The sequence below is a fragment of the Pyxicephalus adspersus genome, chromosome 4 (assembly GCF_032062135.1).
Source record: "Pyxicephalus adspersus chromosome 4, UCB_Pads_2.0, whole genome shotgun sequence".
NCBI classification, from domain to species: Eukaryota; Metazoa; Chordata; class Amphibia; order Anura; family Pyxicephalidae; genus Pyxicephalus; species Pyxicephalus adspersus.
In genome coordinates, this window is record NC_092861.1 from 19,512,085 (window position 1) to 19,535,865 (window position 23,781).

The window sequence follows — 23,781 nt, forward strand, 5'->3', positions numbered from 1 at the left end:
AAAGCAGAAGATTTAGATTGAGTCAGGTGTGCTGAAATGGGACGTTCTACCAGAGATAAAAAGTAAAGTGTCTATGGCAGCAGTTATTGCAACCAATCCATCTTAACCGCGAACTGTTTTGAGGGAAGCAAAATAAGGAGAGCATTAAAACACAGCACCTACAGCTTGCATTTACCCCTTTTGCATTGTCTTGACACTTCTTGACCTCAGGGAGGTAAATCCAGAAATACAAGGAGGTGAGATGTAGGGATTTATGAAGTCTCATGGGCTTTAGGCAACATGGATCCATCCTATATTAATCTACAGTCTGGGAAATTTTAAGCTGGCCTAAAGCACAAAGAAAATCTATATTTTAAAGTAGATTATTATGGTAGAAATGACAAATGTTGGGGGTGGCATGCCTTAAAGTCATTGTTAGCTCTCTGTCTAATAATCTTACTGTTTATTGTGGAATTGCTGAAATATTTTTGTTTTTAAATGCAGTCAGCAGATGGTGCTTTCAGCATCTTATACTTTTTTCAGTGATTGTTTGGCACCTTAGTTTTAAAAAGCTTTGTTTACTGAGCTCAAGTTAAAGTTTGTATGGTCAAAAAATACATTCAAAAATAGATAAGCCGGAACAGTGACTCACAAGTCCTCAGCCCTATTTTGATTTTGAAAAAGAGTTAAAAAGAGTTATCTACTGCTACAAAGTCTCTTTAAACCAAGGCTCCCCAAACTGCAGCCTGCCAGGTCTTTTATTCCAAGCCAGCAGCATTTTCATGTTGTCAGTTGCCACCTGGTGGTAATTCACCGTCCAGGTCGGTAGTGTAAAAATACTGGCAGATTAAAGGCTGGTAGTTTTACATTGAATCCCATTAGCCCAACAACCTTGTGGCTTGCTGGCATAGAACATTGGTTGACTCTCTGACTGGCTAGCTGTTTTAATGAATGTAACTTCTGGCCTATAGGGAAATGGCCTCTGAGGTCAGGAAGCCCTCCTGATCTTGGTGGCTATTTTTTTGTAGACCAGCTGTTTTAATTGTTCTGTAGGGCACAACCTGGATTTCAAAGAATAATGTGTGTGGCCCTATGGTTGTTGGAGCGTGCATGAATTACAGTGAGGTATGGGTGATTGATTGCATGATTTGCTGGATGCAAATTGGATTACTGATGACTGTCTGGGGTGTGGAGGAGCACATAGGATGGAATGTGGAGTGCACCATGGGGAGTGAAGAAGAGTACATGTGTGTCACTGCGATGCTGGAGTATGTATGATGTATAAAGGATGAAAAACTGACCGCACAACCAAAATGTATGGGACCATTTTTTTTTATCTTCCCTTAAAAACTCCAGCAATATGGGGAATCAGTTCACATATGTTAGTCCCATCTGTGTGGGGCAATATATATATTAGGCATTTGTATTAATAATTTTTTTTTACCAAGGCCCTAAGATAAGCATCACCACCCCATCACATGCTCCATTGACATGAACAGGTGACGGAGGGCATTGAGATCATACATCCATGGCAATAGATTCCTATGACCTGCAAGTCTAGCTGGAACAGCATTGCTGAAAAATCCTAAACAAAAAAGAAAATATGCTTTTTATTACCAATTTATTTGCAAATAACAAGCATTTTGGTGGCTGGACGCAGCAGCAGAAAATTACAGTGTGTTGCCCTTGTATTGCCATGGGCAGAACAAGATACATTCTTTATACAATAGAAAAATATAAATGGCTTCATGAGCTTTTTTTACTTGTACCTTCAAAAGATACAAACTACTTTCAGCTAAATTAGTCTACCTAGTTGTTATAAATAATTCAAGCAAGAACACAGTAACACAGACACCTGTGTTTGCCATGCTGAATGCTAAACAGCAATAATGTAATTTAGCAGCTGCTAAAACATATTTAGTTGTGTAAACCATAGAGAATGTGGGCTGCCTGCGGCTCGCTGGCTATTATGCTATTCAGGTAGGCTGGGAGGAATTGTTTCAAGGTATAGTTCCTCCTTATTTACTAGCAGGAACATCCTGCTTACTGTGTTCCCACAGACACTTGGCCACTTTGTTCTTTTTGACTGTCCTTGACACTGTGAGAACCAGCTGGTACATGATATTTGTCCAGGAATGTTATACAGAAGATTCGAAGAGGACTGGGGCTTTATACTATTTTAGTAAATCAAAAAATTCAGGGGCTACATTTTTGGGGCCGAGGTTTATTTATTTTTCTCCCAGTAGCAGCAGCAGACCTGCTTTTAGTGTGGAGTTGTATATTTTAAAATGGTTCTCCTGGTGCAGGACAAGCTATGTATTTTGTTCAGGTAGTGTTTGGGTTAGGGTAAAAAGACAAGGTATTGGGCCTTCAAATGAACCCTGTACCCTTGGGAATTAGGGTTTTGCAGGGTTACGAAGATGCATAGGTGTTTTGGTCAGTATATGGTTGGTGGGAGGTAAAGTAGATCTAGCTTTACCTAAATGATATTTAGGGGTCTGTTTATCATTGTTTTCAACCCAGAGTCACATAAACTTTACCCAAAATGGATTAGGTTAATCATGGGTGAAAGGTGTCTGTGAAGCTGCCTACCTTTCCTTTATCCTTTGTTGAATCTCTGTGCTGTAGCCTTGTTACAGTAACTGCCTGCACCAGTGAGAGCTGCATGGCATTTCCTATGTTTGGTCTGCTAATGATGACTGTAAACCATGTCTGCTTAATTTATGATAACATAGAAACTTTTTGACTTCACCAGAATTTATAAAGTCTTTTAACCTGAAAAGGGCTAGAAGGGCTGGATCACTGCTCTTGCCCAACACTGAAATATTTTTACCATTGTAGTAAGGTATCCGGGGTCTTACAATATGTTAGCTGCATCTTAATACAGCAAACAGCCTGTATCCCTGTTCTGTTTTCCCTGTGCCTGGCATTGTCTTTGTATTACTTTACTAACATTTAGATAAAAAATTCTCTTTGGTCCCAAAACAGTTAACATTCCCTGAACATAAAAAGTTGTGCTGCAATTATTTTAAACTGTGGATATAAAAAAAGTCTCAGTTACATTTTCCCAATTTCCCCACATAATGCATCATTATAAAGCAAGGAATTTGACATTCACTAAACGTTCCGTCCAGGTAAATGTTTTTCATTCAAATTATGAAGAAGTTTTCAGTTTTTACCAAGGCTTTTGTATGCTTCTGCCTCACTCCAGACATTGCACTGACGTTCTTCAGGTTACAGCACCTGTTTTATTTATGTTCAGAGATCAGAATATTGCAATATATATTGTATTTAAAAGATATGTGTTTCTACCCAGACATTTGAACTCCCTATTCATTTGTGGCATTTTTCTGACCCTCACTACCAGTTAAATGTATTTTTTAGCCTTGCACAACCATTTAATACACAGAAAATATAAATATACAACATTGAGTTATCTCCCTTAATTTTTTCGTGACAATCAAGGTTAAGAACACATTGCAGTCGAGCTGTAAACATATTTCCAGTACAAGTTCTCCCTATAGTGTGGTAATGCAGTGCAGGTTTAGACTATGAACATGTGGTGCTTTTGTTTATTTAATAATCTACTATTTGTAGTCCCTTTTTTGTGTTTTTCTTTTACCTCTACCGCAGAGATTGTTTTACTGCATGACTAACTTAAGTTCATTTACAGTCCTTGCCATGCAGTCCTTGTAGCTGTGATAATATAACGTTTACTGCCTTACACAGATGTTAGTGTACTAGGACAGCTGAAAGTTTATGAGCTTAATTTGTGTCCCTACCTTGTACACTACTATTTTATGTACGTGTGGCACATTTGCTGAATAATCAGAGGCTGTTTACCATCCCTACAGTGTTCTCTTGAAATTACCAGGCTTTACATTTCTGTGCATCTGAAATGGCCTTTAAATAGGAAATTAACTGAAACGAAAACGACCACATCAATATAACTGTTTTGTTAATACTTTTTTATTTGCAAGAAAAAAACTTTTATTTGCCTAGTTAAGAGTATAGAAATGTAATTGTTTTCTTGTACGTAACAACACTTAGGAAAAAAAATCAGTTCCTATGTTGAGCTTATGCTTCTCTGGTCCTTGCATATATGTCAGTCCTATTTACTGTGGAGGGGAGGGAACAAGCCCCAAAACAAAAATGATAATGAGCATATCAGTTACGAGTTATGAATAGCAGTTTTCATTAATGGTATTATTTATTATTAATCGTAAACTGTATTTGTGAAGCACCAACATAATAATCAACGCTGTACTATAGTGGTTGCAAATGAGAGACAGATAGGAGAGGACCCTGCCCAAAGAGCTTATAATCTAAGAGGTTGGGGAAAATAATACACTATAGGAGAGGGCATACAGAATGGTGAGTAGTGAGGGTTTAAAGCGGACCTAAACTTTTGTACTTTACATAAAAGTGTAAACAACAGGATACCTATGTCATGCAACCCGGGAGGCTTTTGGCTTCTCTTTAATGGGAGAAAAACATTGCTAATCTCACGCATGCGCAGTAAGATCAGCAATCTTTTTCCATATCTACATTGCCCAATCTTGCGTGAGATTGGGTGATGTTCGAAGAAGAACCTGGAAGAAGAGTGAAGAAGATGGCAGCCCCAGACACTTTTTCTGCCCTGGGGCAAAGAAAGATAGCGGGACTCAAGTGAAGAAACCTCCCAACGGATCTGCGAGAGTGTTATTTTTTCATTTTGACTTTAGTTCTGCTTTTTAAGAGACAGAAGGAGACGGGTAAAAAAGTTTGAAGTTTTTAAGTTTTAAGTGTAGAAATAATAGGAGCAAGCCAAATGGGATGAGGAAGACCATTCTAGACAGTCGGGCAGCTCTAGAAAAGTCTTGGGACCAATGAAGAAAACTACGAAGAGATGGAGCAGAAGAGAAGTGGTGGGAAGGATAGATAAGTCTAGCTGCGGCAATTGTTATAGATTTTAGGTAAGTTTTACCTAAAGTAGTCACAGAAGATGACCTAAATGAAAAGATGCTTCTGTGTATGTGCACAAAGAATCCTATGTTGCTATTAGTAGTTCATGGCTCAACCCAAAGTGCATTCTTAAAAAGGAACTATACCCTGTTTATTTTCACCTTTCTCTGTCAACGTCATCTTCTTCCTTCTTCTCTGATTGGCCTGTCTGGGATGACATAACTCTCATGCCGAAGTGAGGGCGTTTATTTTGTTCTGGCAGCTGCAGGGTAACTGGGATGTTCTGGGTTTCCTGGCTACCAATTGTTGGTAGAGTTTGGGAGAGTGAACAATTAGATTGCAAGGTGAATAGCCAGGTGAAATCTCAGGGGAGATGATGTTTATACAGAGTCACAGCACAAGCTGAGGTCTAGTGTGCCAGAAAAACAGAATGGACCATTTTGCTCAAGGATTGTTTCAGTGCTGTGATTACAAAAAATGAATAAAAAAATTACATGAAAAATGCATTGCAATCAAACCTTGATCAGAAGATGGTGATGGCTGAAGGAGGGTCAGTCTAATTCTCTACAACATGTTACAGCTATGTAGGTCCAAAGTGCAGACAGCAACCAGCTCATTGTTCCCATCCTGCATGGCCTGTCCCATCAGTCAGTTTGATGCAGCGGAGGCGTTTAGCACAGCTGCTTAGTTTGTGAGGATGTCAGTCACAGTAGAACTGATAATTTTCTTAAAAGCTGCTATCATATTGTAAGAAAAGTGGGTCAGAGCGTTCTGTTAAAACCATGCTTTTCCTTTTAGACTGAAGTTAATTTTAAAAGGTTTGTTTACCAGCATAAAATAGTGAGTCACCTGTGTGCAAGGTTACCTTGATGTCCTCTGGTGAGACTGGAAGACCCGGTGCTTCCTGTCAACCTTGGTGAATCTATTGCTGATAAGCAGTCAAGCTGCCGCTGAAAACTCTGCATTCAGTGATGGCTAAAGTCACCCTCACTCAATGAAGCATTCAGTCCCTTCTCTCAAGGGAAAAAAAGTAAAAAAAAAAACAAAACAAATGATACTTTTTGGATTAAAAAAAGCGAGATTATATTTTAGTGTCTGATAAACGCTGTTCTGGAGAAAATGAAGAAGTTTAACAAAGTCATTTTAAAGAAATAAAGATCAGATCTACGTTTCTGTCCCTATTCTCATAAGCAGTAAAATAATGTCGCCGCTTGGGGATATAATGGCAATGCGTAAATACGTCTATTTCAGCCTGGAATCTGTGACCTACTGCGGGGGAATTCAAATGTGAAATCAAGCATTTTATAATGTTATAGAGAGAAACAGCCTTATCAGAAGAATGTATGCAGGGGAATGGATATCTATAATGATGTTTAGGAGGTAATATAAGGCAATTTAACAACATCTCAGTGATGCATTGCGTGTAGCAATAGACCCAGGGACATTATGGCTGCTGCAGTTTGAATATTTACTTTTAAACCGCAAGCTCACCTTTATATGCCTGTTCTTGCTGTAAAATATTTTCTGCATATTGGTCATATTCCCAGCTGCATATAAAGTTGAACTACAGGCAAAATAAAGAATATATATTCTTGTCTACCACTAGCATTAACACAATAGCTTTATTACGCGTTTTGTTGTAAGTAGATCTGTTAATAGACTTCCTCTGTAGACATAGACACATGTCAGATAAAAGTCACCCGAGATAAATAGTTGTGCTTTTCCACCATGGTGGATTGATGAATGACCAATTAGGAAAGGCTGCTGAGCTAAGCAGGGTGCCTCTTGCTCATCCTTCCCTCTTACCACTCCATTGAACAGAATGGTGCTGTGTGTACAGTGCTCATTCATTTATCTGTTACTGGAAATCAAATTGAGCTTCAAAATCAAATACTAAACCCAGGTTTAGTATTCCCTCCGTAAACTTTAAATAAAACAGTGGCTCACTAAGTGACTTCACCTATAGTTTCCTGAAAACATCCCTGCAACTAAGTTTTGAAGAAATCACATACATAACCTTTAAAAGACGAGTTTCGTGTAGATAAAGTATTTTTGCCCAGAGAGCTTTTCGCACATAGTAGACATTGACTAACCACTATGGCCCTTGTACTGTGCAGAAGATCTATCATGCATTTTAGTTTTGTTACATGGAATAAATTGAAGGACTAAGCTATGTTTTTTTCCCTAACCTCCAGGTGGATGTGTCTGACATTGAAAATGAAGAGAAAAGATATAGCCTCTTCGTAGAGCTGCTGGACATCAGTCACTCCCGCCAAGAGTTCCAGCACTTAGTTTTACTTCTACAAGCCTGGCCGCCAATGAAAGGAGCAAGTGTGTAAGTAATGGTTTGCTGCCTCCTCTCCAAGTTCAATCAGCCAGGAAATGAAATAAAACAAGTCAGGCTCTGCAACTTCTAATGATGTTATATTTCCTGCTGCCTCCAAAGAAACTTTATGTAATTCTTTAATTCAGGCTTGTCATGTACATAAAAAAAAAAACAGCTTATACAACTGTACTACACGAAAAGAAAGAGAAATCAATGAGCAATGAAACCAGGGCCCTAACTTCTTACAGCCAGTCTGTACATCAATGTAGGACACTTTACCAGCAATGGCCTTGGATTCATCATTAAGCCAATAGTTGGCAGTTATCCATTCCAAGCAGTGAATGGTCTATTGTTAACTCATATCATCCAACCATGCATACATTATGTTTATGTGTATAAAGAAGAGAGAAGTGTGATATGTATTGTGCCTTCTTACCTTTGGGGTAAGTAATGACTGGCCAAACAATCAAACCTAGTAATGTCCCCAAACAAATTGGTGCTACTCCACGGCATGTTTGTTTCTGATAAAAATCAGCATTAAAAACCTTAAAGCAGAACTAAACCCAGCAGATACTCACCTGCCCCTATTCCGTTCTCTTGGCCAGGCTGGAATTACCTAACCGCAGCTTGGACATGCAGGATTGTACTTAGTTCTGACACCCACAGGGAAGCCAGGATCTGCTGGGCATATTGGCAATGCTGAGCTGTGCATGTGCAGCGCAGAGAATTTTACCAGTTTGGACAGTGATCAGGCAGGTACGAATGCGTATTTAGGAAAGGACATTCCCTATCCTTTTTTGCAATAAAGCCTTGCCTGTTGCCAAAATTTTAGTTCCAGTTTAAAGAGGGACTAGTAGGCAAAGGGCTAGGCACCAGTGTTGCTTCTGGTCTCCATGCAGTGTATATTTCTACCAACTTACCATGCCTCATCATTTAACATGTCGTCTTTGTGTAGGCAGGTCATCTTTTTAGAGGTACAGAAAAAACCTGACGATCTATGTAACCTTCTGCAACTCTTATCAAAATAGAAAAGTTTGGTTAAAGTTTTAAGTATCTGTTAAAATTTTTTAGTGCTACATGGATTTGCTTGACTTGGCAAAGCCTCTGGCTGCTTGCCCCGTGATTTTTTAAGCACTGACTATCATAACGTAACAGCTGGTGTATGAGGGAGATGCTGGGGATTCTCTCTGGATTTTGGTGTTCAAATGCCTGAACATTTCAGTTATTGTGTAAGAGATTTGCGGTCACAGTTGACTCTCTTATTAGAAAAATGCAGATACAAAGTATTTTTCACTTTTCAGCTTAGCATAGACATCAGTGGATGTTTGCTGCTTCTCTAACCAACAGAGCAGTTTTCTTAAAAATAGCAAATAAAGAAGTTTTGGGTAAAGGCCTCTCATCTGATGATACACTACTCCATTGTTAGCCAGTGTAGCCTTGATGGAGCTCACTTTGTATGCTGCAGTTTTCATGATAGCAAAACGACTGGATTCCAAGCTGTCATCTTTCCTGGCTGTTAGTGCTGCAAAACAATACACAAACAAGAATGAAAACGGAAAATTATACGTTTTGGAAAATGAGTTGTATTTGTAAAGCAGATTTGGAAGAAGAAAGATAAGCAAATAATCATGTAAAAATAATTTACTATTGTAAGCCAAATTAGGATATTCTACATTCATATTTAAAAATCAAAGATATCATTTAGAATACAACACCTTTAACACTTACATTAACACAATGCACCATGCATGCACATGGATGTGTTGTTGTGCCATTCAATTTTTAAATATCTGAATTATTAATCTAGGACAGAGTTTTTGATCTGCATATGTTTTCAATTTTAAACAATTCAGAAAGTATTCGCTTGTTTGTTGCTTACCTTTGCTATGGTGATAAAGGGAAGGAGGAAAAGTGAAATATAAAGGAAAAAGAAATATTGAGCAATCCTCTGTTCCTTTGTGCACAAATGTGAATAATACATGCCTCTGTAGCAAACATGTATGGAAAGAACAATTGTGTTTTTTGTGCTGGGTATCTCCCTGTACCCTGCAATAAAAGGAATAATTCTAATATCATTATTTAAGATTAATTCCAAACTAACGAGTTGAAAAGATTTTTTTGGCAATATTGGGCATCATGATTTGTTGCCTTTTTATGGGGTGTAAAGCAATGTTCCTGACATGCATTTTTGTGAAATGCGAACAATGCAGAAATGCTTCTTGCAACAAAAAGGTTGAAACCAAAGCACCGTAATTACCTGCATTTTTATCAGGGGAGGTCACAAATAGCAGCCAGGTTTCCTCTTTATTAAATTGCATTTTATATTTTCCTGGTTGACTGGAATTTGTTAAATTGTATATTTAAACTAAATCTGTGCAAAATGCAAAACAGATCTCGGAGATAATGTTTGAGATAAAGAGTTAACAGTCCTGCCAAGCATTGCTGAGCTGAGCAATGTGTGCTAGAGGTTGTGTTCTTTTACTGTTTAACACTCTATGATTTAGATGTAGCCGGTGTGCCTGCACTCTTCACCATCAGCAATCATTCAGTCTTTTATCTATGCTTCAAGGTGAGTGTTGGAATTAACTTTTTTTTATGGGCTACTCAGCACGAAGTGTCATTCTTCACTTGTCAGCGGTGGGGTAGATGCTAGTTACTAACTCTTTTCCACTGAAACTTTCCCAGAGCCATTGATCTCCGCTCTGTTTGAACTACGGAAATAGACTCCCTGTAGGGATTATAAACTCTTAGTCACCGTAGATGTTAAGGGCCACTTTCTTTTAAAAACTAATTACTGGATATTTTGGCCGTTTAGGCGGCAGACCAGACATGATAGGAAAAAAAGGGAAAAATTAAGCATGCATATATATTTATGTGTGATAAACTTCTGAGGTTTCCAGAAAATACATTAGATAGGTACACTGTGATCATAAAGAGATGGACAAGATGAACTAGGGTAAGCTGTGGCATTATCCAGTATTTATATATCGCTGACATATTAAGTCCATCTTTGCAGTATTAATTATTAATATTATTGCACAGTATTTATATAGCGCCATCATATTACACAGCACTGTACAAAGTCCAAAGTCATGTCACTAACTGTCCCTCAGAGGAGCTCACAATCTAATGTCCCTACCATAGTCATATGTCATTACCACAGTTTAAGGTCAACTTTTATGGGGTAGGATGCCAATTAACCTAACTGCATGTTTTTGGAATGCGGGAGGAAACTGGAGCACCCGACACAAACACGGGCAGAACCTGCATACTCCATGCAGATAGTATCCTGTCTGAGATTCAAACCTGCGACCTAGCTCTGCAAAGGCTGGCATTCTAACCTCTGGGACACCGTGCTGTTCTATAACTACATGCCTACTTTATACAGAATTTTATTTTATCCTAAAGTATGGCACCGACTTAGCCATTACATTATGACCCTTTGCTAAAGAATTCTTGCAATGGAAGGATCAGTCAGTCTACCGAAGTCATTAAACCGTTTACATACCAGTCAATACACAGTTTGAATTATCATGCTTAAAAATAGCATTTATTTTTTCCCCATAATTCACACCTTTTTTGTAATCAACGGCACAACTGATCTAAATTTCTATTTAGTGGTATTTTGTGGTTGCCCTGGTGTAAGAGTGTTCTTTACTGGAAGAAAATGTATGAGATATTGTGTGAAAGCTGCCATAAAGGATAACTGGACACTTTTGTAGTACAAAGAACCATGTAAATTCACTCTTTAGAGGCGCCACTAAGCCGAGTTGGTACACGAAGCACATTAGTACTATATACCTCCTACAACGTAGTTTCCTCCTTGCTTTGCTCTGTAACTTTAAAGCTCACATAGTAGCAACACTTGGAATGTATACAAGGGGGAAGATTAGAATATCCTGCATTGGGAATCTGTGTCAACCTTTCTTCCTGTCCTGGTGACACCACAATCTCTCAGTTTTTGTTTCTTTCCTATTAAATGGTAATTTGCATGCTGAAACAGCTATTTAGAGCAATTAAATTATTAAAGACATGTTCTTTCTGCCAGAAGCAATATAATATTGCTCGTAAATATCAACGTGTGTATGACCACCATAAGAAAAATGATAAAACAATTCTTCCCAATCACCAGCATATAGTGGGCCACAGATGGCATTCAGGGGCCTCAGTTAACTACCCCTTTCCCTGCCACAGAAGACAAGGTTGGTAGTTGGTTTTGAGCTCTGCCATAAACTATGTATAGTGAGCTGTCCGGGCACTGCATAGATTATAGGATGGGCACATTGGGTGAAAAAGGACAAACTGATCTCGCTCAAACAGAAAACCTTTTCTAACATTACTTTTTGTTTTAAATAATAAAAAATAAAAAGAGAAGAAATGAGACACAATAGATTGCACACTGCACATTAAATACTGCTCTAGATAATTGATTTGCATTTTTTTCTTCAGCTTTAATTAATTTAGTCCACTTACTGCACAAGCCTCAAAAACACATTAACAGAAGTTGTCATCACTTCATGTTACTGTCTGACTCTATTTTCCCCTGTTCTAACGGAGCTCTGAGTTTTTATATTTAAATATTTACACAACAGACTATACAGTCCAAAGGTACTGAGAGACAATCCAAGGAACATAATATTAAAAACATAGTAGTTTATTTACACTCATTATAAAAAGATACTAAGATCTCACAAAAAAAGAAAATCTATTTTCAATTTCATAAAAAACATATGTAGCCGTATGTAGGTATAAGAACGAGATCTACAACTACAAATTTTTTATATTATGATTTATGGATCGTCTCTCAGTACCTTCAATATCCCACATTTGGATTGTATAGTCCAGTGCTTCTCAACCAGGGTTCCTCTGGAGATTGCTGGGGGTTCATTGAGCAATGAGCAGTTTGTAACTCTCAGGTCAGCTAAACTTGCACCAATGCTCATTTTTGGCTATCTGTAAGGGTGACATTCTTCCCACTGGCCAGCAATGTAAGAGGATTTTTTTTCCAGTGACCTCCATACTAATGTACTGTGGATATAGTAACTATAGAAGAGGTTCCCTAAAGACCTAAAAGATATGCCCAGGGTTCCCCCATGTTAAAAAGGTTTGGAAAGGCTGATTTATTGTGTAAAAAATAAGGGGATGTGTTGCTGATAATCTTTCTTTATGAATTGGCCACTTCAATTTATTTTAGGTTAATTGTATTTTAATATTGCTTTAATGAAAGTCACCTATTGTGTGTTTGCTTTCACTAGTAACCTAAACAACAACTCCCGTGATTCCCAACTTTGCTCCTCCAAGTGTGCCATTGTCTCTCTTCCTGAATCTCCTGTCATTTTATCGTGTGGGCAGTGCTTAATTTTTCCAAATTTTTCAGGGAGAACTGGATTTGTATGTAGGCACTGGATGCATTGGTGCTAACGTTGTACTCCATATCATGAGCACACATTGCATGATGGCTACATCAGGATAACAGTGGGGCATTAGGGAACAAATGTGGCCACCTGCAAAAAAGGAAGATACATGTATATTCAGTTCCATCAGTTCCACTCTTCTAAGACTTTATGGCAAATAGTAATGTTGTATAGTTAAGTTCTTTAACAAGGCTCATGCAACCACAAGCTTGTTTTAATTTTTGCAGAGCTAGAATATATGGTATACATGCTTGGCAGGACATCTATTTTTTGTTAATCACAATTATAGCTACCCTCTGATCATCATCTTCATGTTTCTCCAGCCTCTTCTAGTTCCTTCTTGCCAAGCTGTCCCGAAATGGCAGCTTTTGTTCTACACCCAAATCTTCATTATTTCTAACATTTCCCTGGGTCATTCCTACATACAGGTTCTCTATAACCATATCACCATATCAAAGTATTTCTTTTGATACTTTTTCTTTTAAACAACCAATTGTTTGCCGACAACAAATGCTTCTAGGCTAGTTCTTAAGAAGAAGTTATCAGTTAATGACATGAATGTATAATTCAATCCAAAATATGCACCAATTCCACCTAGGCTTCTGTTATCAAAGAGGACTTTTAATCTGTTGATTAGAGGCAGGCAGCTGTTCCAGCCAGCCTGCTAACACCTGCATACCAAATGCCAATGCAAACCTCACCTAATTACCTATGCTACAACACCCAACGTTAATTAAATGAACAGTTATCTGTAGACTCCAAATATATATAAATCCTGTATAAATATGTATTTATATATTTTATCTATAGCCAATCCTATATAGTAATTGAATGATTTACACATACAACTTGCTTACAGCCAAGTTGGTAGGGATTTAACACAACTAAACCTAAAATCAAAGTTTTAAAGAAATCGAGTTGCTTAGTGTTAGCTGTGCTTGGCTAAAGCTGGTCACCTATTCACACATCCGGTACCTCTCATGGCGTTTAGTTTACAGTTAACAGAATGAGGTCCTAATAATTGTTTTCCATTTCCTGTGACTAGAAATTATGACTCCTACTGTAATCCAGGGATGTTGGAGAATGTAGTCATGTGGTATATATTGTTCTTCATACCTTAGGTGTTGCATCCAATTCATATTACAAGCATATAAGCTCATGTGGCTCATGAAACAGATATTCTATTCAGCACATTTCTTCTACTCACTGTATTCTTTATCATTCTGATGGCTATTAAAAGTTGTCTCGTTCAGTTTTTGGGTTTTGTCAGGCTTTAAAAGTAACACTAGAGTTCGGCTTTAATTTATACCAATGTACCAAGTATAATAGAAAAATGTTCTTAAAAAAGAAAGTGAGATTGCAATGGGTCATAAAGAAAGGAACTGCCATCCAATTTCCAACCACCAACAGGAGTTTCAACTTATTCAGCTCATACAATGTGAAAACATTTTAATGATATATAAGTTAAGCAATCCATTGACATGTCTTGTTCTGGCCCGGGATTCTATACTGAGTCTATCCTTGTGTCAGTAATTGCATTCCTCTTCCAGCTATGCAGATGGTAGACAGTGACAGAACTTTCTGCTATCCTGTCATACCTAAGCCAGGAACAGCTTGCTGGTTGAGCTCCACAATATGCATTGTTAACAGTTCTTCCTCGATTGCGCACATTAATGGTTGCCGTTGTTAATATGAACTATACGTAATGTCTGCTTTCGCAGGATAAAATATGCAACAGACAAGATTCTTTTCAATTAATATAATTTTCTTTGGAGCAATTCAGAAATCATGAAAAAAAAACCTAAAGTGAAATACCACCCCAGTCTCTTGCCCACACTGCTGCCTTTAGTTCTAATATGCCGAAATCTTTACCTCTCTTGGGGAGAAAACTCTATGGTCTCACAGCCACCTATCAAGGAGAGGATCAAGCATTAAACGTCATGTGAACAATGCCTCAAGATTTACTGGATGACAGGCCATTGCAGAATCCAGAGTATTGTATTTTATGGTGTTTTTTCCCATAAAACTATGTTATAAAAAAATACTTACAGCCCATTTTTCCAAAGTAGTAGATTCTTGCTTTGCCTACTGCAGACAGAATCTCAACACAAGAGTGACAAACTTGCAAATAAGTGGTTGGGGCATTTTTTTTTTTTGCTATCTGTGTTTCCACTAGCTCAATAATTCCCACTATCATTGAGAAAATGGTGAGAACAAAAGCAAAAAAAATAAGAGTAAATTTTCCAGTAGAGAAACCTGGTCTGGTGACATCTGATTTTGTTGAGATTTCCTCTTACTTTCTATTGTGTCTCTGTAACAAGGGGAAAATGTTACCAATTGAACAAAATCCACTATCCTAATTGATAAAATGTTGCAGTACTGAATGCATAAAAAATGTAGCTGAACCATTCACTAAAAACACCCAAAGTCATTTAAGTTTCATGGATGTGCTACGAATACAAGTGTCCATAATTAATACACCTCCATACCGATAAAAGTTTACAGCAAAATACTGAGTGACACCCCATGGGACTGTTTTCCTCTATAAATGGTAAATTCATGTTTGCTGCAGGGGAGGATTGCTTTTGTTTAATAAATCTAGTCTGCCCGTTACTGACAGATAAAATATTAATGACTCACTTAGTCTATTCAGGGTTTAAATCTTACTTTCAAAGAACAGGATGAACCATAAAAAGACTTACCAACAAATTTTTTGTAATCACCCTTTGTGGTGGCAATAAATTATCATCTTTGTATCTAATTAATGTATTTATGTATAATTAATAGACGGTGTGCCTAAGGTCTTCTTTCAGTAATTAATCATTGATTTTGATTCGGAGAAAGGAAGATCTTTGTAAGGGTTTCTTGGCGTTAACCCCAGGCAGGACCTTTTTTTCCTGTAAAACCATTTTATATTGTAATTGCTTGTTTTCTTAAGGAATTTAGTGGACCTTGTACCCCCAGCTAGTATTATTCTTATTATATTCAAATTTTTTTTTAGTACCATCATACTACACAACGTCTTACGAACTCCATAGTCATGTCACTAGCCGTCCCTCAAAAGGGCTCACAACCTAATGTCCCTACCATAGTCATATGTATTTTAGTGCAGTCTAAGGAGATGCAAATTAACCTAACTGTATCTTTTGGAGTGTGGGAGGCAAACAGATTCGAACCTGGGACCTGGACCTTTTTCCTTTGTAGTACACTCTTCCTAGTGTAGATCTATGCCCACGATCTTGCGAAGATAGTCCCCTAAAAAATGTTTAAACTTGATTGGCGCCCTTTGAATGGTGACCTACCTTTTGGGTACCCCCCAAAAATAAGCGGGTGGTTCCCCCAGCTTAAAATGAGTTGGACCCGACACTGGTCCGTGAAAAAACTTCTAACTTTTCTTTTATTTACCTTAAAAAAAGGTCTGTCATTCAAAGAATAAGAATTGCTTTTAGTTTTGGTTTTGTGATAAATAAACCATCTTACATTTCTAAAGGTAGTTTCTTTTTATATAGAGTTCACTTTTCTGTGCTCGTGTTCTCTTTAGTGTTGTAATTTATGACCTGCAACCAGTTCCATTTCAAGGTCACTGACCTCCATCCTCCATTCCATCTCCAGTTTCATTCCGATGTGCCATCTTTACTGCAGCTTTTTGTTGCCGGGCATTCCATCCCAAATTTATTTCTAAAAGATTTAGGTTTTCCCCATGTGATCTGGAGCTGTGTAATTGTCTTTATTATTTTCCATTAGTTGATCCGACATAATCCGTTATTGTCAGCTGTTACTGTTTGGAGTGAAATTAGTCAGATCTCCTGTACACCTGAGATCTGAGGTCTGTGAGTACTGCAGTGATTACAACTCCTTTTTGCTGTCAGGATGACTTTTCTTTCTGTTATTTCAGTCTAGACTTTGTTAATTACAAGGCAGAAGGGGATCATTGTGCAGTGGAACAGATACAACTGTTCTTTTGAATTTTTTTCTATTTTAAAAGCCAAGATCTTGCCACCTTTTGGTCAGTTGTTCAATGAAGATATTCATTTCAAGTATTTTTATAAAAAAAAAAAAATTGACACAAATCAAAAAATGAAGATATTTGTACTGTAGGATTTAGCCTGTGTGATACTATGAAAGCCTAAAACTGTATTTTGGTCTTGTAGTAGGTGTAAGTCCTAATTACACCATGACCTGAGCTTTCCACCATTTGAGCTTAGGTATACCTGGCCTGCACCTTTAGATGTTTCTTTCAGAAAATGACAAATAGGGATGTAATCACAAGATCATAAGTATGGGGTTCTATAGCTTACAGAGCTTTTTTCCTATACTGGTTCCCCCTCCATTGTAAAACAACAGCAGTTCAGCAGCTATACAGATTCTAGATTTTCACCCAAGACATTCATCTCTACACTGCAAACACATCTTAGGGCTTTGGGTACCTAAACAGCAAATGATATGGCCAGAAATCCGGAGTCTCTATCAGACCCCTTTATTGTTTTTGTTTTTTTCATCCAATTAAGTGTTCCAATCACCATACTCAATTCTCAAAAAAAAATTAAATAATATAAAAAAAAAATTAGTAAAATAAAATAGTGTCAGTGGTAACCCCTAATAAAGCTAACAAAAGATGTGCAGCTGCAGAACAATAACAGTTGCCTTACTAATAGAATTTCTCATAGATACTGGCCTTCCCATTTGGTGCAGAGACACGTATTCACCCAGTCCTCTTCTAGATTCGGGATCTTTGGCTATCTTTGCCAGAACGAAATGACGTAACTCCTGCACATACGCAAGGGAGTTCATTTTTTTCCTGGCTTTGCTATGCCGACACATGCGCAGCTCAATGTACTTTATGAAGAAGATTGCAAACAGGCAGGTAAGTTTGTTTTATTGTAAAAAGGGCATTGCCTGTCTGCTCACAGTTTTTTATTTTTACTTTTAATTCTTTAAGAATGGAAGTTGTTGCTGGCAGGATTAGAAGGTGAAAATAAAATAAAGGAGAAAACAAAACATTACAAAAGCTTCAATATTTTAAACTTTGTAACTTAAGTTTAAAGGGACAAACAGGCATGTTTAGATACCTTGTGTCCCCCATCTACTAATATAATATGGTTCCAAACTTGTGTTCCTTATATCTTTGTGAGGCCAGTTTTCCTATCATAGATAATGTATGATAGATTGTACCTTTATTAACATTGCATAATTTCTCAAGGCACTGGGTTAATATTTAGTAAAAGTAGAGTGTAACATTTTGCAGCTGTACGGGTCTCTACATAGCATCATTTGTGGTTCCATTAAATCCTGAAACCTTGATTTGAATGTTACTCTGTGGCCACATCAGATGCCTCCAGTGATCAGTAAATGAAGGAGCAATCCATCTTACTCAAGAAGAAAGTGTCACTTCTTCCCTTATGCTGATTTAAACCCTTTATTTACTGCTGGGATTGCCACAAGGTTTTAAATTATCATCTCTCTAAATTCCCACAGCATGTCGTAATGTTTGCAGCTCCTCAGATGACATTTTCCCTCTCTCCCCATGTTTCAGTGCACGTTTGGAAGATAGTCCCTGGGTAAAACTGGTAAAGGCGATGCTCTCCAGCTGTGAAACTGAGCGCAGGGACGAAACCGCAGCCGAAATTCTGAGGATATGCCGGTCCTTCTACGGCTCCAGACATGCAATCTCCGCTGAGGTGAGTTAGTTTCATCATTAGAGAATTCATCAGCTACCACACTCCTACTCCTCAGGGGTATTCTTGTCTTTTCAATAACTGCTCTATATATAGCACTTCATTTTTTTCTGTTTTACTGTACAACATCTGCATATACAAATATTGATGTTTACAAATCTTACACACAAAAAAATGTTACTTCAGGCAGATATTAAAGTATGCATGTTATGTTTTCTTTAAAATATATTCCTGAAAACATATGTTAAGCAAGATTAATTGTACATCCTTGCAGTATTAATTATTATTAATATTATTATTATTACACAGTATTTATATAGCACCATCATATTATGCAGCGCTGTACAAAGTTTATAGTCGTGTCACTAACTGTCCTAATCTAATGTCCCTACCAAAGTCATATGTCATTAATGTAGTCTAAGGTAAATTTTGAGGGGAAGACAATTAACCTTACTGCATGTTTTTGAGATGTGGGAGGAAACCGGAGTCCCTGAAGGAAACCCACGCAGACACGGGGGAGAACCTGCAAACTCCATGCAGACAGTGTCCTGGCCGAGATTCGAACCTAGCGCTGCAAAGGCTAGAGTGCTACCTCTGAGCCATTGTGCTGTACATGCACATTTCCCAATGTCCACTAACATGCAAGTACCAAAATATACCACCAACATGCCAGAAATACAGTGTGGTTCTATCTTCACATGACAACACATGACATGTTTTTTGGTACAGCCTCATTTTCTTATTCCTGCATAAACCCTTCTTGCACATGTAAGTAAGATTTGTGGAAAAATTAACAATTTTTCACACTTATCCAGGAGCAAATCCCTTTTCATTTTCCTTTTCCATATTTAGGAGACATAAAGTTTAAATACAGGTAATAAAAAATCCTTCTCTATCTTAGCTCCCTTTAATGTTTTGCTTAGCAGGTTAATACTGCATTCAAGTCAGTAGTCATTGCTTTGCACAGAATTATCAGTTTATCACTGGAAGAAGAGGGTGGAATAATTACCTCACCAGCGTGATTTTGCTCCAGTTGAGGCTGATGTCTGACCATGTATGTACTACTTGAATGCAATGAGGAAAGCGGAGGTCTGGAAACTGGCTGTTTTTTATTTGGACCCTCCACCTCCCCATTGTTCAGGACTATTATGATCAACCTCACTGCTTAATAATTAAGCATGAGAGATGAAAGGGGCAGGGCCAAGCACAGACTTCCTAGTCATGTACAGTGTATTTATGTGCCTGGCATATAGAGCTTTTATTATAGTCTAGAATCTATATGGGTTACCTTATTTTCAGTGATGACTTCCACCATTTAAGCTCTGTATAGCTCTCAGTTGACTGTTGCAGAACAGATAAATTAATGAGCACTTTACACACATTCTGTTCTACAGAGAGGCACTGCCACTGTACTTTCCATAGGAATTCATTCGGGGGACCACTGTACAGATTTTCACCTGAGACAAGCAGAGGTGTTATAGGAGCTTGCAAAATGTTATATGTAAAGATGTCTACATTTTATAAATAATTGCAGCTTTCTTTCAAATGGTCACAGAAAAATTGAAAACATGTCACGCTTGGAGGTGCCTCTAGGAGGCGTTATGGCTTACACAATAGTAGTGTGAGCCCTGAGAAGGGCTAAGGTGCGAAATCCAAGCAGCAGCCTGGTCTTCTCTAGAGCCTCCAATGGTGAAGATGTTGGGCTCCATCCTCCTGCTAGGTTGCGGTCCTTGGAGACATCAGAGTGGACAGAACAGAGTGTGATACAGAATCACCGAGGAAAATAGTCAAGGAAGGCCATGGTCGAGACAGGCAGCAAGCAAGAGAGGTCAGGAACAAAGCCAGAGCTCAAGAACCAGAGGTCTAGGAAATAGACACTGTTGACATGGGGGTTACCAAAGACACAGCAGAACACAGGTGACACAGGGGTCATAGGAGACACAGGGGAACACTGGAACAGCGCAAGGGAACAGACAGGGAAATAGAGTGGGAGACAAGGGGTTAGAACAGAAGCCGGATTTGGAAAGCTCTCATTTAACTGAAAGGCATATGGGAAATGCTCAGGAGAGCTAGGGGGGCATGGCACTAGGGGAGACATGTTGCACAAAGTGCTGTGTCTGAGCCATCTAAATAAAGGGGAGATTGAGAGGCTATTTCCTGATTGCCTGTCAGAAGGGTTGATAATGGTTCAATTTGGAAGAGCAGACGCCCCCAGGCATGCGCTGGAGAGAGGCACCTGTGCTTTAGCGAAGAAGAGGTAAGTGTGATAACATGCAGTAAATATATTATCACTACACCCCTGGGCCTTGTAAGTCTTTAGGGTAAAGCAGCCATATGGCATGAGCAACATTGATGGAAACGGGTAGTGGCTGCAGGTTAAGAAAAACAGATTTTGCTGGTAACCACTAGCCACTATTGCTGCCAGAAATCCTTTTATTTTCTGGACTGCCTCTTACACACTGCGTGTTATATATGTGTTGTCATGTTCACCTACAAATCAAATCTATCTCAGCTGATAGAATTGTCTATCTGCATCTCTTGAAAGCATTTTTAGTGCAATTTGCTTCTTTTTATAGCTCTCTTCTTCATTTATGATTGTGATGGCTTTTCACACTGTGTACTGTATCAAAACGTTACTTGAAAATTGCTCTCTCACTCAGCGCAGGTTCTGTGCACCCTCCGAATTTACGGCCTGGCACATTGTATCCATGGCAATGGATGGCGGCATTTCCCGTCTCATCGAGAAATACAGCTATGCATCTATCCAGTGTGCTGTACTTTGGCTGCTCGAGTATAATATATTGCGAATGGAAATTTCAGCGCCGACTGCCGGGTTTTTGCTGGTGTTAGATGTGACAGGCAGGAAGAAATCCATTTAAACCTTCCTTTCGCATCTCCTCTTAGTTATAGCAGTGATATCTGTCACTGAGATGGGCTGACAGGCATGCACTTTGACACTGCTTAACTGGCTAAACAAACCATGACTTCTTCTCATGTTTGCCTGGAAAGAAATAAAATCCTCACACACTGCAAATCTCATTTTTGTTCTTTTCAGGCGTAATAACCTTGTCATCATTGGTATGTACAATGAAGAGATTGTTTTCATGGCTTTTCTCTTATGTTTCATTTAGTTACGCTTTCTTTCCTAAATGGGTGTTTCTATTCCTGCTGAATTACAGAGGACTTGTTTCTGTGTGTATATGTGAGCTTCAATAAATAGGTTACTTGCTGGTTTTTTCTTAAAGGCCAACTCCTCTTGCTATGTTCCAGAGACTCTAGCGGAGAGATTCCCCTGCAGTAGTTTGTGTCTCGCACAAGGCCTTGTTATATTAGTCTCTTTCTTTCAGCTGTCTTTAATTTTCCCAATTTTTTATTTATGCTCCATTTTGGTGAATATAGAAAGCAGGAAGTGAAAATTTAGTTTTATTCTGGCTGTGGCAGTACTTGGTAACCAGCCAGCAACCATAGTTTTTAGAATCCAGTGGCCCACCGAATAACACTTTGGTATGGGGAGCCTAATGCCTTTTCCCCTGCACCCTATTAGGATTTACAGCACCTTGTATATACTACATCAGCATGGCACCTGGGGAAAAGCCAGGTGATGATCCTTGTCTTCTTCTAAACTGGTTGGACCATTATCTGCTCCAAGTGCTGTAGGTATTACTTAATAGAAAACCTTGTTATTGCAGGCCTGAAAATACACTTGCTTTAGTCAACTTAGTCTATCTTTATGAAAGACTTTTTGTTTGCATCAGAAGCAGCTTGAAGCAGGTCGATGCAGCTTAGAAGTAGGTCAAATGCTGGTAAAATAGACACCTTTAAATCTTTTAATTCTTTCAGAGACTTCTCAAACTGAGGCCAAATTCAAACGGAAAGCTCCTACTAACACGCTGCTTTAGGCCACCAATAGAAGTTTAAAAAAGCCTGTAGACACAAGGCCTTTAGGTGAAAGAAAACTTGCAATACTCTCTTGTCCCCTTTCCATCACAGAGCATCACAATCTTCTGCTTCCTCTTCCTGCAGACAATCTTTGGCTATTTTGATTGGCTAGGATGACATGACTCCCACACAGATATGCAGTAATTTATTAATTCCTGCCATGCGCAGGAGAAGCTGGGATTGCCGCAGCTCGGTATTTTTCACAGATACACAGAGCAAACAGGCAAGTAGGAGGGATTATTGCAGAAGAGACATTGCCTGTCCCTTTCTGCAATAATGACCTACCTAATCATTAATTTTTAAAAAGTGGAACCTTAGTAGTTCTTTAATTGTCACCTATTTGAAGTTTAGGTTCAATTAAATGCACCAACTAAATATTAATATGCTGGGATTAAATATCATCAAGCCACAGTCACTGAAACTCCATTCACACTTCTAATACTGCTTTTCACCTAATTGCTGAATCTCTCTCTCATTTACTAAACTACTTAACCAAGGCTGGGTCTACATGAACGGTTTTAAAAACGCATATAAACCTTCCTACCACGTTTATATGCGTTTTTATGCACTTTTACAAGCGTTTTAAAGCGCTAAAAAACTTTTATAATCGCCTATGACATGTTTTAATGGTTCAATTCCCGCAATTTCACATAAGCCGTTATAAAAGGTTTACTTTTAACCCTTTCAGGGAATGAGTACAGGGGTACATAAAACCCCATACTCATTCCCTGAAAGGGTTAAAATATGTGTAAAAAAAAAATTGGACGAGGCTTTAACGGTAAATTATTTTAGTAAATGTGTGTGTGTTTGTGTAACTAAACTTTTTTTTTTTTTTTTTTACAGGTTATCTAAATGACAGGATGATTTCCAGGGCTGCAATCATGATATGAGCACAGCCATGGGACTCCTCCTGACAGTGAGGGATCGCAGGGCAAGGGGTTAAATGAGGACAAGGCTCTCCATTCACCCCTAGTGCTCTGTGATTGGCTGAGGTTTTACGTTTCTCCGCAGCTCCGCTCCCCTGATTGCTCCCCTAGAGGAGCTGTGACATGCGTTTTGTATCTGTAACACATACTACAGCTCCTCTAGGGCTGCGGGAGTAATCATGGGAGCGGAGCTGTCAGCATAGCAGAGTTCCACTGATTTCTCTGCTCCCTGATTGGCTGAGGAAAGGGAAATCCTGATGATGCTTAAGCTGTCATCTGTGTTTCCTATTTCTCAGCCAATCACAGAGCACTAGAGATGAATGGGCACAAGTCTCCTCATTCAAGACTAGTGCTGAATGGCTGAGAAACGTAAAATCTCAGCCAATCACAGAGCACTAGAGGTGAATTGAGAGCCTTGTCCTCATTTAACCCCTAGTGCTCGGGGATCCCTCACTGTCAGGAGGAGTCCCATGGCCGTGCTCATGTCATGATTGCAGCCCTGGGAGTTATCCTGTCATTGGGATAACCTGTAAAAAAATGTTTGGTTACACAAACACACATACATTTAATAAAATAAT

General features: G+C 38.6%; 1 protein-coding gene across 1 annotated transcript in view; it reads left to right on the forward strand.

The window, feature by feature from the left end:
• Nucleotides 1-23,781, forward strand: part of NBAS (NBAS subunit of NRZ tethering complex) — a 412,001-nt gene that overhangs the window by 356,013 nt on the left and 32,207 nt on the right. Inside the window, exons 49-50 of the mRNA XM_072407518.1 lie at nucleotides 7,119-7,258; nucleotides 18,197-18,341. Of these exons, the coding sequence (XP_072263619.1) occupies nucleotides 7,119-7,258; nucleotides 18,197-18,341 (285 nt within the window). The remainder of the gene's footprint in view (nucleotides 1-7,118; nucleotides 7,259-18,196; nucleotides 18,342-23,781) is intronic.